This window comes from Ambystoma mexicanum, chromosome 3p, assembly GCF_040938575.1.
Source record: "Ambystoma mexicanum isolate Mex_15411 chromosome 3p, UKY_AmexF1_1, whole genome shotgun sequence".
Lineage (NCBI taxonomy): Eukaryota > Metazoa > Chordata > Amphibia > Caudata > Ambystomatidae > Ambystoma > Ambystoma mexicanum.
The window spans coordinates 838,640,911-838,658,995 of record NC_090925.1 but is presented as its reverse complement, the minus strand read 5'-3'; the positions used below and the strand labels follow the sequence as shown (position 1 = coordinate 838,658,995).

At 49.1% G+C, this 18,085-nt stretch overlaps 1 protein-coding gene across 4 annotated transcripts in view; it reads left to right on the top strand.

Annotated features, from left to right (window-relative positions):
• SETD1A (SET domain containing 1A, histone lysine methyltransferase) overlaps positions 1-18,085 on the top strand; it is a 1,694,645-nt gene that overhangs the window by 180,779 nt on the left and 1,495,781 nt on the right. For all 4 annotated transcript variants that reach the window (XM_069651930.1, XM_069651928.1, XM_069651929.1 and 1 more), the window contains exon 4: positions 12,444-12,542. In XM_069651930.1, coding sequence (XP_069508031.1) covers positions 12,444-12,542 — 99 coding nt within the window. The remainder of the gene's footprint in view (positions 1-12,443; positions 12,543-18,085) is intronic.

Genomic DNA, 18,085 nt, shown 5'->3' with positions numbered 1-18,085 from the left:
GCTTGCGAGCTGCTGGTGCTATATAAACAAACAAAATTACATTTTTAAAAAAAGGGTTTTTCCAGTTGGGTTTACCCTCTGTGTGGTCCCTGTTTTTTGGGGCTAACAAACTGGATGGTATTCTACCGCAGGAGGGTGGCTTCGGCAGACTGACCACTTTTCAGCAAGAAGAAAGCAAAGGCCTCTGAGGTAAAGCCTGCAATTGACACCACCTCGCTGCTTTCTCAGTTCAATAGCCAGGCCATGAGTTTAGTGTTTTTTTTCTTCCCATTATATCCTAAACCAAGCTCCATGCAGTGTACCTGATGTCAATCTCCCACATTAATTCAATTTAAATATTGATTGCATTTACATCCAATCTGGGTATTCTTTGTGAAATGATTTTGCCATTAATTTTACCGGTTGCAGCACAATTTGAGGCATCTACATGTTTTTGCCTGTTTTTCTTTGTTCGTAACGTTTTTTTTCTCCAAACTTTATTTTAATTTTTTGCAAACAAATGGGGTTACTAGTCATCGGAATATCACAAGCTCAATTCTCTGTAACTTACCATATCATAGCAATTTAAGTCGAGGTAGCAATTGCGCATAGATTCTCAGAGTGTAACCATAATTGATATTTTTTGATTGATATTTTATTTCTATTGCGCTCGTACACAAGTGTTTCAGAGTGCGACAAGGCAAGGGAGGGGAAGAGGGGAGAACCAAACAGCGATCTTACTATGCCCAGTGTCATTGAGAACGCACAAGTGCATGGGAGAGGGGCGAGGGGACAAGTGCATGGCAGGGGGAGAGGTGAAAAGTGCGAAGCAGAGGAGAAACAGATAAATAAAGACAACAAACAGTGGTAATGCAGCCAGCAATTTGCAAGTGCTAGGTTTAAGGCAGCAGATAGGGTAGGTCTGATAAGTGCAGGAAGAAAAAGGAGGGGCTGTATGGGTACAGATACAGACCCCAATGCAAGGGGTGGCCCGGAGGCAGTGCGGAAGGGTGGCAGGATGAGCAGGTACCTGGGCCCAAAAGACAGAGGGTGGCCAGGTACACGGTGCCAAGAGAACAGATCAGCAGGGGAGAGGGGGAGCGAAGGCAGAAGAAAAGAGGAAGGTCCTGAGGTGCTTCCGGAACCGGAGATGGTTCTCCTCAAGTTTGAGTGGCAGGGAGGCTGTTCCAGAGGGAGGCCCCAGCCGAAGACAGAGATCTACCCCCAGCTCGTTTCTTAGAAAAACGACTGACCCTGAATGAGTTGGAGGTAGAGGAGCGAAGAGCTTGAGAGGGGAGGTATTTGCAGAGGGATAGCTGAAGGTATTTTGTACCCAGGCCCCAGAAAGCCTTGTGGACAACGCAGAGGGTTTTGAATTTAATCCCTGCATCCACTGGGAGCCAGTGGAGAGATTTCAGAGCTGGAGAGATACGATCCTAGGGCTTGAGGCCAAGGACAAGTCTCGGTCCTGTTCTGGATTAGTTGCAGAGGGCGGAGAGTAGAGGCAGGTAGATTTAGAAAGAGGCTGTTACAATAGTCCAAGCTAGAGAGAACCAGAGCTTGAGATACCATGAGCTTCTGGGGGAAGGAGAGGAAAGGCAGAGTACCTCTGAGGAGGTGCAGTCGGAAATTTGACTTTTTAGAGACCTCTCAGAGATGTGGGCGGAGAAGGAAAGGGTGGAGTCAAAGATGACCCCGAGGTTCTTAGCTTCGCAGGTAGGGGTAGGAGGAGGGCCAAGGGAGGCCGGTCAGAGAGTGAGGGGACAGGATGGTGAAGGTGTCCCAATGAGGAGGATCTCAGTCTTGCTGGCATTCAGACAAAGATCATTGGCGGCACACCAATCTTGAATGGCAGTTAGGCAATCCGAGATGAGAGAGGGAGAGGAGGTGGCAGAGGGCAGCTTGAAAATGAGTTGAGTGTCGTCAGCGTAGCACTGTAAATCTGAGCAGAAAATGGCAATGCAGTGGGCGAGAGTTGCCAGGTATTGGTTGAAAAGCCAGGGTGAGAGGTTAGACCCATGGGGAACACCACAGGTAGAGAGGAAGATAGATGAAAGGAAGGACCCAAGTTGGACCTGGGAGGGTCGATCTGAGGGGAAAGAGGTCAGCCAGGCCAGAGCCTGATCAGTGATACCCAGGTTTTCACGGAGACGGTTGAGCAGGATGGTACGGTTGACCGTGACAAAGGCAGAAGAGAGATCGAGGAGGATGAGGACAGATGGAATGTTAGAGTCAAGGTTGGAGAGCAGATCTTCACGGATGTTTAGGAGAGCAGTTTCCGTGCTTCTGGCAGCTCTGAAGCCAGACTGGTGGCCATGGAGACAGCCAACAGAATTGGAATGAAGGTTAAGCTGAGAGATGGCCAACTTTTCCAGGAGTTTGCCAAGAAAGGGAGTAATGGAAATTGGGTGATAGTTAGCTGGACATAATGATAACATTAGAAACCTTTATCCCCTCCCTCGCCCCCCCCCCCCGACCCCTTAACTGGGATGGTTCTGACATCCACGTCGATGGTTGATCTCGTCTGTGGTTTGTTCATCGTTTAGAGTACTCGATTACCTTGGCTTTGTCTATAGTTCCATTCTTCACCTCGCCCATCTTAGAGGCTTCAGTTCAGGATCGCTCTCATTAGCCTTGGTGTGTAGTAGTAAGCTTCCCTATCTTTGATAGTCTATGAATGGGTCCCGTACTGCCAAACATTTCCGATGCTTTCCCTCTCTCAGGGCTCCCACTTTTTCCATTGCTAAAATGGTCCATATTTTGACCCACCAGCATGCCATCACTAGACCCTCTTGGTTTTTTCAGCTTTGGGCCAGGGTCATCCTGGCTGCCATTAATAATTCAATGATGAGGGCAGCATTATTTCCTGTCGCCACATATATATTCCTTCTACTTCAGCTCCCCACAGCATTACCTTTTGGGTCCCATTGGAGTTTTCTCCCTGTCATTTCTTTTATATGTCCCAAAAATGATTTCCAATACATCACAGCCTTGGGACAGGTCCACCACATCTGATACAAGTTTCCCATGTTTCCACATCGCCCCAAGCAGTTTTGGGGTGAGAGAATGAGGGATTCATTTTGTGCAGCCTATGTGGGGTTAGGTACCACCTGGTGTATATTTTGTCTCCTTGACTGCAGTGCACTTGGATGGTTTTTGTGCCCTCTTCCATATTTGTCCCCATTCCTCTTCTGTAATGGGGGTGCCCAAATCCCCCTCCCAATTGTCTTTGTATGACATTTTTTCCTCGATTTGTGCTTTATCTATTAATCTGTACATTTTTGCTAGTGCTTTCGCCGGTACACCTTCCTACAGGCTGAGCTCAGTCCCACCGGGGCTCTGGTAGCTGCCTTTTTAACCTCCTGAGAGATCCAGCACCTTATTTGTATGTATGCGTATCTTTTTTTTCTCCAATGCTAAATTTCTGCTTAGTCTTCGAATACCAAATGGGTTCCCTCCTGAAAGAAATCTCCCAAATGGATCGTCCGTGCTTGTCCCCAGTTTTCCCAGAACCAGCCCCGCATGCCCGGGGTGAAATCTAGGTTGTGCACCATTGGGGTAAAGGGTCCTAGGCCTGGTGTAATGTGACGCTTCGTGAGTGCTTTATCCCATCCCCTCAGTGATACTTGGGTAGCTTGCAGTAGCTGTCCTTCTCCTCCCCTGTCCGTAGTGCATGTAATGTTCCTAGGGGGGGATGTTTGTCACTCCTTGCTCTATTCCCATCCACCCATTAAGGGCGTTCCCTCCCATCCATTTCAGCATTGGTGCTATTCGGGCGGCCAAGATATCTCTCGATGTCAGGGACCCCAAGTCCTCCCAATAAAGGTGGTCTGGTCAGGACACTTTTTTTGTATTCTAGATTTTTACCCATGCCACACGAAGGCGACCACTTCTTTTTGCAGAGCCTTGCTCATCTCTTAAGGGGAATTTCAATGGTAAGGGAGCTAACCACGTACAATAGACTGGCTAGCAGCATCATCTTGAGTGTGACAATGCGTGCAAGTTCCTGGGCGTCCCATCTATGTAAGTCTTCTTTTAACTTTTTCAATAGTGGCGTTATGTTTGCCCAATATAGATGTTTGTATTCTTTTGTTAGTAAAATGCATAGGTGTTCTATGGCCTTTGGTTCCCAGATTAGTGGGTATTGTCTTTATTACTTCAACCACCCCTTTTTTCTCTGTCAGATTCAGGGCCTTTGATTTGGTGTAGTTAATGGTGAACCCAGATATCTCAGCGAACTCCCATAACCTCTCCAATGCTTTGGGGAGCGAGGTAATGGAATCTTTAAGGGGACAGTAAGATATCATCGGCATATAATGCGATCTTGTGTTATTCCCCCCCACCACAATCCCCCTTTACTTCTGGATCTTGTTTTACAATTTCTGCTACTGGTTCCATTGCCATTGCAAAGATCAGGGGGGATAGCGGGCAGCCCTGTCGCTTACCCCAACGTATTGGTATTCTTGTTGTGGGTCTTCCATTGACCATAAAGGTTGTTGAGGGGAGCTAGAAGTTAGCTCGCACCATCTTAACAAATGTGGGATCACAGCCATATTTCGCCAGGACCAGGTTTAGGTATGTCCAGTCCAGTCTAGGTTATCAAACGCCCGCTGTGCGTCTAGGGCTGCTGTAGAAAACTTCGGTCCTGTCCTAGTCCCTAGGTCTATCATATCCACCGCTCGCCTAATGTTGTCCTGCGTGTGCCTTCCTACGATAAACCCTGCCTGGTCCTCGTGGATAATTTTGGCTAATACTTTGGCCAGCTTAGTTGCAAGGATTTTTGTGTAAAGTTTGGCATTGCTCTTGAGCAATGAGATCGGTCTGTAGCTTGTGCATTCTGTAGGATCTTTCCCGGGTTTAAGGATCAGGACTGTGGTTGAGTTTGCCATGTCCGGTATAACCGTTCCGTTTTCCCTTATGTGGTTGAAAAGTTTTGTTAGTGGGTCTAACAGTTGACGGCCTTCGGAACGTCCTGGGGGGGTAGAGTCTCTCATCATATCGACCAATGGAAATGCATCACCACAGATCGATGGGTTCTGGACACGATTCGCATGGGTCATGCGCTGCAATTTAAAAACAAGCCTCCAAGTCTTCCGCCAGTGTTTTCGGCCCAGCCCCACCTTCGAGTTCTAATACAAGAGGTGGCGCTTATGCTACAAAAAGGAGCGGTAGAACGGGTTCCTGTGGCACAGGAAGGACAAGGGGTTTATTCCCGGTTCTTCGTTGTCAAGAAGCCAAATGGAAAATGGAGGCCTATTCTCGACCTGAGGGTACTCAACAAATGGCTAAAGAGCTTAAAATTCAAAATGCTAAAGCTCCAGGAGGTGATCAGGTCAGTGCAACCCATGGATTATCTGTCGTCGCTAGACCTTCAGGACGCATATTTTCACATCCCAATACGTCCACGACACAGGAGACATTTAAGATTCGTCGTCGGGCGAAAGCATTTTCAGTTCAAGGTCCTCCCGTTCGGTCTCAAGTCCTCCCCCAGGACGTTCACCAAGTGTTTGGCCCCTATAGCGGCCCATTTAAGGAAGGACGGTCACCATGTCTATCCCTATCTAGACGACTGGCTGGTCAGAGGGTCGTCCATGGAGCAAACACGAAACAGTCTGGGGGCCACGATGTCCCTCTTACAGGAACTGGGCTTCGCGATAAACTTCAGCAAGTCCTCCGTAGAGCCTTCGAGGACCTTGGTCTTTCTAGGAGCGGAGTTTCATACGCACACAAGCCTTGTAAGACCATCCAGCGAAAGGATACAGAAGCTACAAAGCAAGGCGTCGGAATGGAGATGCGGTACCAGGGTGTCGGTGCGCAAATACATGTCCCTGCTAAGGGACCATGTCATCCTGCATTCCGTTGATAAACAACTGCCGTCTGTTTATGAGGCCTTGCCAGGAATTTCTAGCGGACCGTTGGGCGCAGAGCCAAGGTCGCTGGTCCGACAGACTGATCATCGACGAACAACTGGTACAAGCACTATGTTGGTGGAGAGCTTCTACTCATTTAATGAAAGGAATGCCTCTGGTGGAACCGGAGTTCCAGAAGACGGTGGTGACGGATGCATCGCTGAGGGGATGGGGAGCTCATCTTGATACGTTACAGGTACAAGGCCGGTGGTCGTTACAAGAGTCCTCCCTGCATATCAACCTGCTAGAACTGAGAGCAGTGCGGTGGGCTCTAAAATCTTTTCTTCCTCAATTGAGAGACTCCGTGGTGCGTGTCATGACGGACAACACGACTACAATGTTTTACCTACGGAAACAAGGAGGAACACGTTCCAGGTCCCTGTCGATGGAGGCTCAGAAAATCTGGCATTGGGCCCTGCAACACAACATGCAAATCTTGGCGTTCCACCTGCCAGGTGTGAGAAATGTGGAGGCCGATGCCCTCAGCAGGGAAATGAACGAAGTTCACGAATGGGTGCTGAACGACCAGCAACTACAACATGTATTCAAGAAGTGGGGACATCCTTCCATCGATCTGTTCGTGACGAAGGACAACAGGAAATGCCCGCAGTATGCAAGCAGGTGGCCTCAGCAGGACTCACTGGGGGATGCGTTCTCTTTCCCATGGACGAACAAATTCCTGTACGCATTCCCTCCATTTCCTCTCATCCGCAGGACTTTGCAATGGATCCTCAAGTACCCATGTCGGGTGATTCTGGTGGCCCCGTATTGGGCCAGACAGGTGTGGTTTTCAGACCTGCTGCACATGGCGGCGGCGGAGCCAATGAGATTCAGGAAGATCCCCAACCTTCTGTCTCGACAGGAGGGTATTGTTTGGCATCACGACCCGGACAGCCTCAAGTTGACGGCTTGGCTCCTGACTTCGCCGAATTTGGTCAGCTAACGATTCCGGAGGAGTGTCGCCGTATTCTGCAAGCGGCAAGAGCACCTTCCACAAACACTTCATACTCGTACAAATGGAGGAGTTTCTGTCAGTGGTGTGGGGGATCACCCAGGTCTGGTTCCGCAGTCGATTACGCCGGAACAGCTCCTTCCATACTTACTGTTCTTAGCTCAAAAGGGCTTATCGGTGTCGTCGATAAAAGTACACCTGGCCGCCATCTCCAGGTTTACACGTCAACGACATTCCGCACCATTATTCAGCGATCGCCTGATTAAGCACTTCCTTAAGGGTCTGTTTAGGAGTTTCCCTCCCGAGAAGAGATTTCCTCCGGTGTGGAGCCTCAATCTGGTGTTAGCGTCTCTTATGAAACCTCCTTTTGAACCAATGTCGTCATCGTCTCTAAAGTTTCTGTTGTGGAAATTGGCCTTCCTGGTGGCCATCACTTCAGCACGACGTATTTCGGAAATCCAAGCTCTAATGGTAGACCCACCATACTTAAGATTTTTCAAGAACAAAGTGGTCCTTGCCACTAACCCACAGTTCATACCGAAAGCTCCTTCAGTGTTCCATAAACATTCTTCTATTGTCTTACCTACGTTTTTTCCAGAGTCATGCTCGGGAGCGGAGCGCACGTTACACACATTAGACGTGAAAAGGGCTCTCAAGTTTTATCTGCATCGCACGCAACCTTTCAGGACAACGAGGCAATTGTTCGTGGCCTATGGTTTGGGTGCTAAAGGCAAAGCTATTTCAAAGCAAGGACTGTCAAGATGGGTATAGTCTACCATTTCGTACTGCCATTCCAAGGCTGGTAAGCCTCTTCTGCGACGCCCAAGAGCTCATTCAACTAGAGCGGCGGCATCGTCGACGGCGCTGTGGTCTGGAGTCCCTCTGGGGGACATCTGCATGGCGGCTACCTGGGCGGCTACACACACTTTTACCCGCCATTACTGCCTGCCACTACAGCATGCCGAAGATACTCGGATGGGACAGGCGGTGCTTCGACACCTATTCCAATAAGGTACGCCCCGGTTGAGGGGTTAGATCTTGTTACAATTATGATTGAATATTGTTCGTTTTCTATGTTAACTATTGCTGATGGGTACACGACCATAGGGAATGGACATTGTGAGGAAAGTATGTGAGTTGCATGCACGCCTCCTCTTTTCGGGATGGTACTGCTATGTAATCTATTCTAAGCATGTGAATCCATGAAAGATCCAATGCTGGAGAAGGGAGTAGTTTCTTACCTGTAACTCCATTTCTCCAGCATTGGTATCTTTCATGGATTCACATGCGCCCACCTGCCTCCCCTGAGCATGCAATCTGGTTCCCCCCACTACTTTGGGGGCCGAAATCTGAGGGAGCGCGGGGGCGGGTCCTGTATTTATATCATGGCGTCCTGACGGCGCGGGCACGCATGATACAAAACGAGGTGGATAGGACGTATAGCGTCGAAAAAGTTTTCCTACGGGAAAGGGTCTATATAATGTACCGGGGATTCCCAGCCTGACGACGGGGAATATTCTAAGCATGTGATTCCATGAAAGATACCAATGCTGGAGAAATGGAGTTACAGGTAAGAAACTACTCCCTTCCTGAGGTACTCTTTAGGCCAAAATGGGTCTCAAACCACCATCTTTTTTGGGGATCAAAAAGAAAAGGGTGTACCACCCTGTTCTTCTCCATCACAGGTACTGGTTCTATAGCACTTTTCTCTAGCAGACCGGAAACCACCTGTACGAGGAAAGGATCTCTGGTGGATGATCCGGAGGTCTTAAAAGGGGGAAGCAGTAATCCTGGGCTGTTTGCAATGCCCAAGCATCAGAAGTAATACCGTGCCAGTCTTCCAGATGTTGAGGGAGTCTGCCTCCTACCGCAGTCCTGTGGATTAAGGCCTCAGAGTGGTTTTGATGCAGCTGAAGTAGCTTTAAAGCTATACTACTGGCTGAAAAAAAGTTTTTAGCATGTACGTAGAAACGCTTGTCGTCCCTGTCTGGAAGTATGGTAGGGTAAGCTATCTGTCTTGAAGTAGATGTAGCAGCCTGTACGAGGCTTTCCGGGTTACGGTGCCTTGAAAGATACTCCGGATAAATGCTTGAGGGTCTGTATTTTTTAGTCGGATTTTTACTGAAGGCTGGGTTTGTGATCAGAGGTCTCCCAGTTAGCCTGTACCCTTTTTTGTAGAGCCGAACTGAAATGGAAAAACATGTTTTTTGTAGACCCTTCTCTAGAAGGTCCGTTGGGTCATCCTGTTCAAAGGCTGCAGCTTGTCTCCCCGAGCCCTAATGAGTTGTCTGTAAGACGCCTCAGTGTGATCAGACTGGTTCGACTGGTTAGACTTACTAACTCAATTCCAGGGGAAGTGTCCAAGCCACTTGCACACTGAAGATTCTTATGCAAGTCTTGTATCCTTGACTGCTCAGATACTAAAGCTTCAGGAACATTGGGTGTTCCGTATTCCAGGCCAAAAGGTGTAGTGTCCTCCGCTGAGGGTTCATATTCCTCAAATATAGAGGAAATGGATGTGAAAAATGTCTTTTTCAGTAAGGGCTTGACAGATTTCTCGATTTCCTTCGAGGGCATCGAAGGCTTCAACATAGACTGCACTGGCCTCAACAATCTCGACACACAACTAGAAGGAATCTGAGGGTTGAGGACTGGGCTCCTCCTCGAGTTGAGGCCTCAGGGGCGCTCGTGGGTCAGCGGCCTTTCACCAGAGCTCGAGGGCGAATGAGTTTTAGCTTTTTCGCCTCCTTATCTGCCTTGGAAGGCGTAACACGGTTGTTTGATCTTCATCTCTTTTGCGGGGGTCGGGCAACCTTTTCGAAGATTTTCATAATTTTGATTCTAAAGGCCTCCCATTCCTCTTTCGAAGCCAACTTACCTGTACAGGCTACTCTGCATTCAGGCAAGGAGTGGGAGGAAGAGGATGGAGACCTATGATATAGTTTCTTTGATTTTTCTCTATGATAAACAGGAATGGTGACTCACCCCTCCAATCGTCTGACAAATGTCTCTTGGAAGGGGGGCCTACACGCAGCAAGCTTCCCCTTTCCTTCCTTGAGAACCTTCCCAGTCATGGATTTACAGGATCCACAGTCAGCCATCTTGTAGTCAGTGCCAAGGCATCACAAACAAATGCGATGAGAGGCGGTAATCGACATTTTTGACCCAAAGTTGAATTTTTTTTAAACCCAGTCTTTGGGGTAGAGGAAGGAGACATTTTTGACAAACGTCGTTTCGACAAACAACTCTGCTGTATCTGTGTTGACAGCCAAAAAACAGAACTGAAGTAATGGGCACTGTATGTGCTATTAATACGGTCAATGACGTCAACCTTGAGGGGGGACGAAGGCCTTTGAAGGAAATCGAATCGCACCCTCTACCGGAAAAAAGAAATTCCGACGCTGGAAGGAGATATAAGATGAGGAATACGTGGGAGCACACAATCCATTTGAAAAATTGGATAAGGGAAAGGGACCTGATGGATCAGTGTTTTCCATCCCATACATACCGCAGCCTTTCAAACCCATCATATTTTTTTTTTTTCTTTTTTTTTCCTTCCATTTAGCCCCTTTTATTGTACGCCATTCTATCGGGGCTAGTGACCCCTCCTCACTTTTACCTTTTTTGTCACCCTGAACAACAGAAAGCCCAATACCTCACCCTGTGTGCCGTCCTGCTGAAACGCCAGGTTTGCCATTGGGGATGGGGGGACAGAGACCCCACCGGGAAGTCCTATGAACCCACAGCCAGGGGAAAAACCTCTGGAATGGGGATGATGTCTAAGGGTGAACGTGACCCAATCCCATCCAAGAGAGAACCACCCTGACATTTGTTTAGGGAACTATCACATTTTCATTTAAGTTGACCGTGCTTGTAACCTATGCATAATACAAGTTGGTGAACTACAACACATGGCATTGGCAACCTTCTTGGTCCCAGGCAGAGCTCTGACATTACCAATGTACTAAAGACAAACGCATCACAAGCCTCACAGCATATTTTCCATTTGGGAACATGCATTCTTCTTTTTTAATTCCTTAATAGCGGAAACAAGAAGTTCACAGATAATTACAATTCCCAAGGCACTGCAATCTGAGGATAACCCTTTTCCCTCCAGATGTATTAGCCTGACTAAAAGAAACAAGAAACCCAATGCATAAGAGTTGTTAACTTGGGGACTTCATAATTCAGTCAATACCTATATGACCTTTGAAATGAGTTTGTACTAATTGTATACTTTTGTACTAATTGTCTACTAAGAACCTTCAATGTGGGTTGAATTGAGTTATTTATGAATTACTTATGCAGTATCCATAAGCCTAGGCATGAGCGAGGACCCTGGCCTGCTCCTTTAGTTATGAATTCCCAAGGGCCTCTTAGCCAACCCAAGTCGGGTTTTAGTGTTTCCGCACCCCTCTTTCTTTTAGTAGCTGATGATGATGATTGCTACAAATTAGCAGACATTTTGACAACTGCTTTCATTGGGCCAAGTGATGATAACCTTGGTTAGCCAAAAAGGTAATTATCTTTCGAACAACCTCTCGGGGTGTAACCATTTGGTCTGCTTTGGTGTCTCTGCCCAATGACTTTCTAAATCTGCCCTTGATGTGGCACTTAAAATTCTCCTCCATATCACCTTCACTAATCCCTCCACCTCGGTATATTCCGTTCTCAATAGCCCCTGTTGTCACTCCAGGCGTCTCATCACCTCTTCCTTGGGTTCCACCACCTCCTTCTGCACCCTCATTCCTACCACCTCAACTTGCCTTTAATTCCCTATCTTGTTCTCACTGCCTCCTGCAACAGTCCTTCTGAAGTTACCACATTCTGTCGCCCCTTAACTCTCACAAGCACCTCCTCTTGAGCTACTTTCACCTCAGGCCACCCATCCCAATAGACTGTGCTCTGGATTCTTCCCCTTATACTCTGATCTGCAATGGGGGAGCGACTGCACCAATCTAGAGAGGAGAGGAGTGGAGTTTTAGCCTCAACTTCCCACATTGACCATAACCACCGGCCCGGAGTATCTGTAGCTGTGCATTATTGTCCTAGTACTTCTTGACATAATTGATGCCCTGTGGACTTTTGTTCCAGGCATCAGGAATTTTTGTGTTCAAACCACTGGAATATTTCACCCTCTTCAAGCGGAAGCTTGGTTTGGTCAAGCAGTCCCTTCTACCAATATGGAAGCAGGGGGAATGTGATCTAGAAGTAAGAAAAAGTTACTTCTATAGTGACTGTTACTCCTAATCCATAGTCTCCTTCCTCCATACGTCATTGCATGTTCCCTGCTAAACTGGTAGTCGGTTGTGGCCTAGCTGATGGGGGGGGGGGGGGGGGGGGGGGGAAGGATTGGTTGTTGAGGCTAGTGGTGGCGTTTGTAGGGGCGAGGCCACGTATGTGACGAATCAAGTTTGATGGAATTTTTTGCTGTACACCAAATCTCTCTTGCAGTACCTGCAATCATATTGAGGGTGCAGGGGGGGGGGCGGAGACTGGACCAGGGGTACAATAGTCACTACGGTGAGTAACTTTCCATCTGTAGTATGACAGTTCTTGATGGCTTTTCTTTTGGAATGTGACATCTCCATGTTCTTCTTCAGGAATCTGGGTACTTGCCTTTACTTGAAGTACGTGATCCAAGAGCACGACGGATCTGGACCAAGCACAGAGACCTGTCACTCCCGGTGCCTAAGTTTAAGGTAAGCCTCACTAGTTTTGTACACTTTGCCTTGATTGCCTTCAGTTGTGAGGCCATCTTACAACATACTATGAACCGATATTCACCTTTTCCTTACTCTGTGGACTGGCAATATTTTTTTGTGATTCCTGAACGTGCCTTGAGCTTAACAGACATTTGTAAGCTGAAGCGTTTTCAGAGTGTACTCAGCAGTTACTTCATTGCTGCAACAATTTTATAGTTATCTCCATACAAGAAATCAAACTCATCTATACCTCTGGGACATTTTGTCCTTCGGGAGGGCGATCATAGCACTTTTTTGTAGTACGAAAAATCTTGTCCTTTCATGTTTAGGCGGGGGTGTGGCCTTGACTCTGTCTTGCAGTGTCCCGCCATCAGTCTTTTCCCCCACAGGGTCGAGATAGGATATTCGGTAACTCTTTTGGGTGTTTTCCCTGCCCTTTGTCGATTTTCCCTTAAACCTCTTGCCCAGTTACCCCGGTCTGCCTTTTTCATCTGCTGGAGAACAAAGGTTTTGTGCTGTGTGCTTCCTGCAGTGGTCACTAAGTGGCGGCAGATCCCCATAATCTCAGCCTAGAGTGCTCAGACCTGGGTCATTGGTGGAAATGCTGCTTCATCCGTGACTCTTTTCGGTAAGAGCTCCTGAAAGAACATTCCAAAGGTGGGACGAGGTGTCTTGATGCGTTCCTCTTTGTTATGACTGATTTTACATATCGTGGCCTGCTGAACAGTTGTATAGAAGGACAACCTAGTTTAATGACAGGGACAACTCTGGGAGCTATAGCCAAACCAGTTCAACATAGCAAAGCGAGAGTGGTCAAGGCTAAGTCTCTGGAGAGGTGAGCCTGGTAATGGGTCCTCAATAAATGCACAAAGGGCCTCATCACGAGTTGGGCGCTAACCCTGGCGGTATCACTGCCGGGGCTATTAGCAATACTGACAACCCCCGCGCGCCCCCCCCCCGGCGCTATTGGCGCTGGATCGCGGGTTTGCCAGAATGGTAAGTCCCCATTCACCATTGGGCCCATTCGGGAATTTCTCATTCCCCATTGGGCCCCATGGGCAATGTACGGCGCTATTACCGCCAGCGGTAATGGTGCTGAAAATCGGCAACATTGCAGTGGGTAAATTCCCCAAGCCTGTAATTTGGGGGACCTTTAAATGCAGCGGTAATAGCGTTACCGCCGCATTTAAGGGTTACCGCCAAACTCGTGATGAGGCTGACAGTGAAAAGTCAAGGAACACACTTATACTAAGTTATACACTTTTTTAATTTATACACTTTTTTTTTTTATTGGCCATTTAATACTATGAAAAATGACTACTAGCGATGTCATGTTATTTATTTTATTGGATATTTATATGTCGCCTATACAACAGAACAATGTTTCAAGGCGCCACAAGGCAAAAGGGAAGGAAACAATGGAGAAAGTAAAAGAATAATAATGACAATGAATACATAGAAGCGGTCCAACTAGGCCTTGTGACATTCGGAACATTCAAGTGTAGTGAAAACAAAGGGGAAGGGGGCCTGTATGGGTGGGTTTTCATGACCAATGTTTCATTCTCTCCTTCTTGGCGCACCACTGCCGCTCTAATGTTTTTCACCTGTGTCTTGGTCAATGGATGCTGACACATCAACGAAAAGTACTTCTTCCTAAAAGGGGCTGACTTTGGCTTTGGGGATATCGCCGCCTTCTCCAGCATGGGGTCTGGCATGGATTCACATGCTCATGAATATTCCCTGTCATCAGGCTGGGAATCCTCGGTAAAAGAAAAAACTGTTTTGTTTCTAAATTATCTTTCTCTTATAAACCAATCACTGAGCTCTGGGTCATACTGCCCCCATCCAATGACTGCCGTTTACCTAAGCCCCTGCTCTGGCAGGCATCTTCAGATTGTTACCACACGTTCAAGTGTTGGGAGTCCTCGTGCTTCACTCTTAGAGCTTTTTGCTGCGTTTTTTGCTTTTTGAAAGTTAAACTCTATTTTTCGGTCAATTGAGCCCACGTCCTCAATCGATCAACCTTCTGACGAGCGGGGATCCATTTTTTGGGCACCCCTCCAGGGCAATTTTCATTGAGTGTTCTTCTCTGAGGCTCCCAGAAGATTCTTCAGGCCTACAACATGTGGATCAAGTCGAACGAGAAGGATGGCGCTTTCCTCTTCAAGCTTTGCTCCGACGGCGGTTTTCGCAATGTATGCAGAGACGACCAGCATTCCTAGTGTCTGTATTGCCTGCAGCCGACACATAAGGAGGACAACTGTGTGATTTGCTGTGGCTTCTCGAAGCGCACATTGAAGGATCGGCACCAACGGTTGGAATTGTGGCTGCAGTCCAAGGTCCCTGCACTGGATGGTATCCTCGGGCATGCCTCTCCCGAATCCGGGAAACCTGAGGGGGCTTCTAAATCCTTTGAGGGCGCCCCATCTGTTGGGGTCCAACAAAAGGCCAAGCACTGTGAGTCCGCTTCCGTCGGCGTTGCCGCTGCTGTGGGTCCCGCGACGGGCAGGGCATGATTGTCATCCCCATCTACATTGTTCTCCAGTCAACCCTCTGGTTCTTCATCCAAGAGGAAGTCAGATAACCTGGATAAACTGAAGGAGAACCCAGAGAAGGCCAGGCAGTTGAAGGCCAAGCGGGCTACGGTGTCCGGCCTTCCCGTGACGGAGAAGGCCAAAGGAGACAAATGGAGACTGGTCTGAGAAGGCTAAATAGGACAAGGCTTCCGACACGGCCGTGAAGGTGAAGACCAAGCAAGACGAGGAGTCCGGCCTTTCCGTGCAGGCCCAGGTGCACCACAGGTGAAATAGTCACCCTCCCTCGAGGTGGTGGTGGCGTTGCTTTCAAAGGCTGTAGGAGCTGACCCGCAGGTTGCCCCGGCAAGGGTGTCATTTCCTCCCACAAGGGAGGCTTCGAACAAGCCAGTTGTGTAGACCCTGGAGAAGAGGATGCTGGACCCGGCCTGAGACCGAACCCTCTGGACCCGAAGGGGAGATGGAGGGAGGGGGGCAGTGAAGCCCTTCAGGGAACTGACATTTCTTTGGCTGAGGAGGATGAAATTGTTTCCATCCATACCATTCATGAGTGGGATGACTACGGAAACGCTGATGTTGGCGACGATGGGGAGACCGTCGATTGAGATGATACGGGGCCCCAGGATGACAAGGGGCCCTCGGACAAGGAGCACCCGGACCCTAGTCCTGTGCCCCAGTTACCACCTAGAGACCTTTCACTGGACATCCTCTCGACCCTACACACGCTGGTGTCTGAGATACAGAGGAGGATGCCTGCGACCCCACCGCCCGCTCCTCCAGTGGCACTAGTGCCGGCCACCCATTGTCACCAGGTGAACCGAGGAGGAGGAGGATTACGCTACCACACCACCCATCGCCCCCCTCTCCACTGCCCATCTCCCGTCCAAGTGATACTGAGTCTGACACAGCGATGACGGCACGGATGACGATGGCGGAATGGTCGGGATTCCATGCTGATCGTCCGAGCATCAGAGCTTTTCCAGCTCATGCCGTAGGAAAAGATGGAAGGCTTCTTGTATCAGCGCCGGGAAGTGAAGGGGAAAACGATCCTGTTGGTCCCACTCCTTGACGATGTTTGGGATGAAGGGCTGGCTCTGATGAAGAACCCCTCTACAGCACCAGCAAAGAGAGACCGGCTGGAAAATAAGTACAGGGTGCCAGACTCTGCGCCCAAGTGCCTGTGGTCTCAACCGTTACCAGACTCTGGGAGGGGGGTCTGGGAGGAGTGGGTGGGGGGGGGGAGAAGAGGGTCTCTGCGGCCAGAAGGAAGAAATCATAGAGTTGGACGTCTTCTGCGTCTTCCACCCCACCCCTCCGGAACAATGAGGGGGATGTGATTGGATTTGATGGGTAGAAAGGTTATCTACTCAGCAACAACGACTGTCAAGTCTGCCTACGCCCTAGCTATCGTGGCCAGATAGGATCAGGAGCTTTTGTTTAAGCTAGCTCTGCAACTGGACTTCCCGAGGATAAGCGGGTAGAGGCTTTGGAGATCCTTCAAGAAGGCGAGGTGGCATTGGATCATGCCATCACAGTGGCCATGGACATTGCGCACGCGGGGCACAGATGGGAAAGGGTGTCTGCCTTCGTGGCTGACTCATGGCCACCTACTTTGGACAGGAGGTCCAGACAAGGGTTTAGGACATGCCCTTTGACAGGGACAACCTGTTTGGAAAGGCTGTAGGTGAATCACTCCAAGCCATCAAGACTGACCAGGAGATGGCATGTGGCCTGGGCATGCTACAGCAACGACGGCTGTCTTTTCTTCCTCTCCCCTACGGACAAAGAGCTGGACAAGAAGAATACCAGCTCACAAACAGCTAAGCCTTTATCCATCCTTACAAAGACCACGCCCAAATCGTACACTGTCTCGGCAGCGCTGAGAAAGGGGTCGTACATACGGAGGGCTCAGCGGCTTCCAGGAATGCAGATCCAGGCAGCCAGACCGCTCGCTGTCTCAAAACCGGCGCAAGCAACAAAGGGGGTGGGGTGGGGTGGGGGGGGGGGTGTAAGGGCTTTTTCCAGTCCCCCTCCTCAGTGACGGCCTTCGAGGGAAAGAAGGCATGACGTTCCCCTTCGGGTCCACGTGTTTCCGGTGGGCGCAGGCTTGCTCTCTACGTATATTTCTGGTGCCAGAATTTCACGGATGCCTGGATCCTATCCATAGTATCCACGGGGGTACCGCCTTCCTATCCTAGCCTCTCCTCCCTCCTCCCCTCCACTCCCACAGGTTGGGACAGCAACTCTTTTGGCGGAGATTCAGTCGCTCGTAGAGAGCCAGGCAGTGGAGGAAGTCCCAGCCTCCCAGCGGGGCTTTGGCTTTTACTCCAGGATTTTCACCATTCAGAAGAACCAGGCGGGCCTGAGAGTTGTGCTGGACCTTTCCATTCTCAACCTCTCCTTACCCCTGTAAAAATTCAAGATGGTTACTCCAGCTTTTATAGCGGAGACATTGGACAAGGGAGATTGGATGTGCTCCCTGGATTTGAAGGATGCGTACCTACACTTCCCGATTTGGCAGCCCCATCGTTCTTTCCTAAGGCTCAGGATCATGGGCTGTCATTTCCAATACAAGGTCCTCCCTTTTGGCCTCAACTCGATCCCCAGGGTCTTTACCAGACTCATGAATGCAGTGGCGACCCTTCTGGGAGCACAGGGCCTGCACTTCTACCCATACCTAGATGACTGGCTCGTCGGGGATACCTCTCCGGAAGCGATTCACCACTCTTCCCATGCCCTTATGAACACACTGCACGATCTGGTCTTCTCGCTCAATCTCAAGAAGTCGCAGGTGCAGCCCATTTAGAATCTAACATTCTTGGGCCTTATCTGGGATAAGTGCTCTGAGAAGGTCTTCCCTTCCAAAGACAAAATCTCGGCCATCAAGAGGGCCACCACCCACTTCCTCAGCAGAGAAGTTGCCTCGGCTTGGTGGTACCAACATCTCCTGGATCTTCTGGCAGCGGTCCTATTAGCTGTTCCACACACAAGACTAAAGATGAGGAG